This window comes from Kryptolebias marmoratus, unplaced genomic scaffold (genome assembly GCF_001649575.2).
Source record: "Kryptolebias marmoratus isolate JLee-2015 unplaced genomic scaffold, ASM164957v2 Scaffold167, whole genome shotgun sequence".
NCBI classification, from domain to species: domain Eukaryota; kingdom Metazoa; phylum Chordata; class Actinopteri; order Cyprinodontiformes; family Rivulidae; genus Kryptolebias; species Kryptolebias marmoratus.
In genome coordinates, this window is record NW_023665901.1 from 8862 (window position 1) to 9687 (window position 826).

The window sequence follows — 826 nt, forward strand, 5'->3', positions numbered from 1 at the left end:
CCAGCTGATCAGGCCTGGTTTACTGTCGTTACCCAGCTGATCAGACCTGGTTTATTGGTCGTTAACCAGCCGATCAGACCTGGTTTATTGGTCGGTAACCAGCCGATCAGACCTGGTTTATTGGTCGTTAACCAGCTGTTCAGACCTGGTTTATTGGTCGGTAACCTGTCAGACATGAGTCGGACTCGTGCAGAACCTGTTCCTCTCCACACTGATAAGGTTCTAACTGACAGAACCTCACTCCTAAACTAACCAGACTGTCCCTTTAATGTGGGACCTCTGACACAGCAGGCAGAGTAAATTACTGGCTTTTATCAGGTTTGATGTTGGACCCATCCTGAACCAGGACCTGTACCTGGTACCTGAAGACTCCACTGCTGAGGAGCTCGGAGCGTCTCTGTCCATCAGAGGAGGACATCTGGTGAGTCCATGTAACCTTTAGGAACCATGTTACCAGAACCAGAACCAGAACATTCACTCTGTTTGTCGTCTTTCAGCTGATGGACACGCTGAGGACACTTCCTGAGAAAATCACAAAACGAAGGGAGCAGGGACAGGCCGGTGCTACGTTCGGTACGTGGTTCTGGACCCGTTCGGACTGAGAAGAACTCCAACTGTCCAGCTGTCCTCCAACTGAGCTCTTTCTTTTTCCCAACAGCTCCTAAAATCAGTCCCTCCATGGGTTGGATCTTCTGGGAGGACCAGACCTGTGAGCAGATCTCCCGCCTGCACCGGGCCATTGGATCACGGGTGAGGAAACCCAGGTCAAGGAGCTGGACCTGTCCTCAGGTTGAGACATGACCTGACCTGGACCTGTCCTCAGGTT

At 51.7% G+C, this 826-nt stretch overlaps 1 protein-coding gene across 1 annotated transcript in view; it reads left to right on the forward strand.

The window, feature by feature from the left end:
- The window catches only part of mtfmt (mitochondrial methionyl-tRNA formyltransferase), a 4453-nt gene extending 3633 nt beyond the window's left edge, over nucleotides 1-820 (forward strand). The window contains exons 4-6 of the mRNA XM_017405049.3: nucleotides 319-421; nucleotides 498-573; nucleotides 659-820. Coding sequence (XP_017260538.2) covers nucleotides 319-421; nucleotides 498-573; nucleotides 659-801 — 322 coding nt within the window. The 3' untranslated portion in view covers nucleotides 802-820. The remainder of the gene's footprint in view (nucleotides 1-318; nucleotides 422-497; nucleotides 574-658) is intronic.
- The last annotated feature ends 6 nt before the right edge of the window (nucleotides 821-826 follow it).